We start from the raw sequence: 1,168 nt of genomic DNA on the forward strand, positions 1-1,168 counted from the left end.
AAAGGAGACAGGGTTCACAAGGTCAGTGGCTTGCCAGGACCCTGTCTGCCCCCCACAGTCCCCTCTCTCCCTCCCACTTCCTCTCTGAGCAGCTAAACTGATCTTCCCACCTCAGCCTCCCAGTTCTGAGATACAGGAGTGTGCCACCACACTGCTTTTACCAGAGGGGACAGGTGTTGACAGCCAAGTGAAGAGGTACAGATAGGGAAAGGAAAACAAGAGGCTGCAGCAGTCAGGAAGCTACCATTCCAAGGAGCCAAGATGGCTTCACCAGGGCCCTAGGACAGGACTGGGGACACCATCAAGCCACAGTTCACCCTTGCCTCCATCCCCACAACCCGGCTAGCTCCCCGGCACTGCAGCCAGTTCCAGCTGAAGCTCAGATGGTATGGAACAATCCACCTGGGGGAGCAAAGAGAGGAAGAACAGCCACTGTGGCAGGGCTGAGGGCTGAGCTCCCACAGCAGCCCTCACAACCAGACAGCTCAGATTCCTGCCAGAAGGGCCTAGACACAGGCACAGCTTCCTGCACTGCGTCCACTGGACTTTCAGTGTAGACAAAATATGAAAGCAAAGATTCACCCAGCACCTGCCCACTACTGCCTTCCCTCACCCCACCACCACTGTCTCAGCATTCCCAGCTGTACACAGGTTTCATCCCCAGACAAGCCACCGCCCTTGCTATTGGCCACACTGGAACTTAGCTCAACTGGACTGCCTTATGTCACACCTGGATCCTCGATGCTCCGGCTCTGAAAACAACCTGCACCCTTGAGCCCTCCTCCCACAGCACCAACGGCACCCACGGCACCCACAGCACCCACGGTGTACACAGCAGACGAGGAGCCCACTGAACAGAGAACAGGACAAAGAGAGAATCAGTGAGCCTTGCACTGTGAAGAGCTGGAGTTCTTTTGTTTAATCAGAAAGCTAGACTGGCTATTTCTATGGGCATACTTCCTGCTTTAGTATTAGACCATTGTCTCCATCATTAGTTATTGGGCATACTTCCTGCTTTAGTATTAGACCATTGTCTCCATCATTAGTTATTGGGCATACTTCCTGCTTTAGTGTTAGACCATTGTCTCCATCATTAGTTATTGGGCATACTTCCTGCTTTAGTGTTAGACCATTGTCTCCATCATTAGTTATTGGGCATACTTCCTGC

General features: G+C 52.6%; 1 protein-coding gene across 1 annotated transcript in view; it reads right to left on the reverse strand.

Annotated features, from left to right (window-relative positions):
• Tubgcp3 (tubulin gamma complex associated protein 3) overlaps nucleotides 1-1,168 on the reverse strand; it is a 66,468-nt gene that overhangs the window by 45,918 nt on the left and 19,382 nt on the right. Inside the window, 1 exon segment of the mRNA XM_029480660.1 lies at nucleotides 339-342. Coding sequence (XP_029336520.1) covers nucleotides 339-342 — 4 coding nt within the window.

This window comes from Mus caroli, chromosome 8 (genome assembly GCF_900094665.2).
Source record: "Mus caroli chromosome 8, CAROLI_EIJ_v1.1, whole genome shotgun sequence".
Classification (NCBI taxonomy): Eukaryota; Metazoa; Chordata; class Mammalia; order Rodentia; family Muridae; genus Mus; species Mus caroli.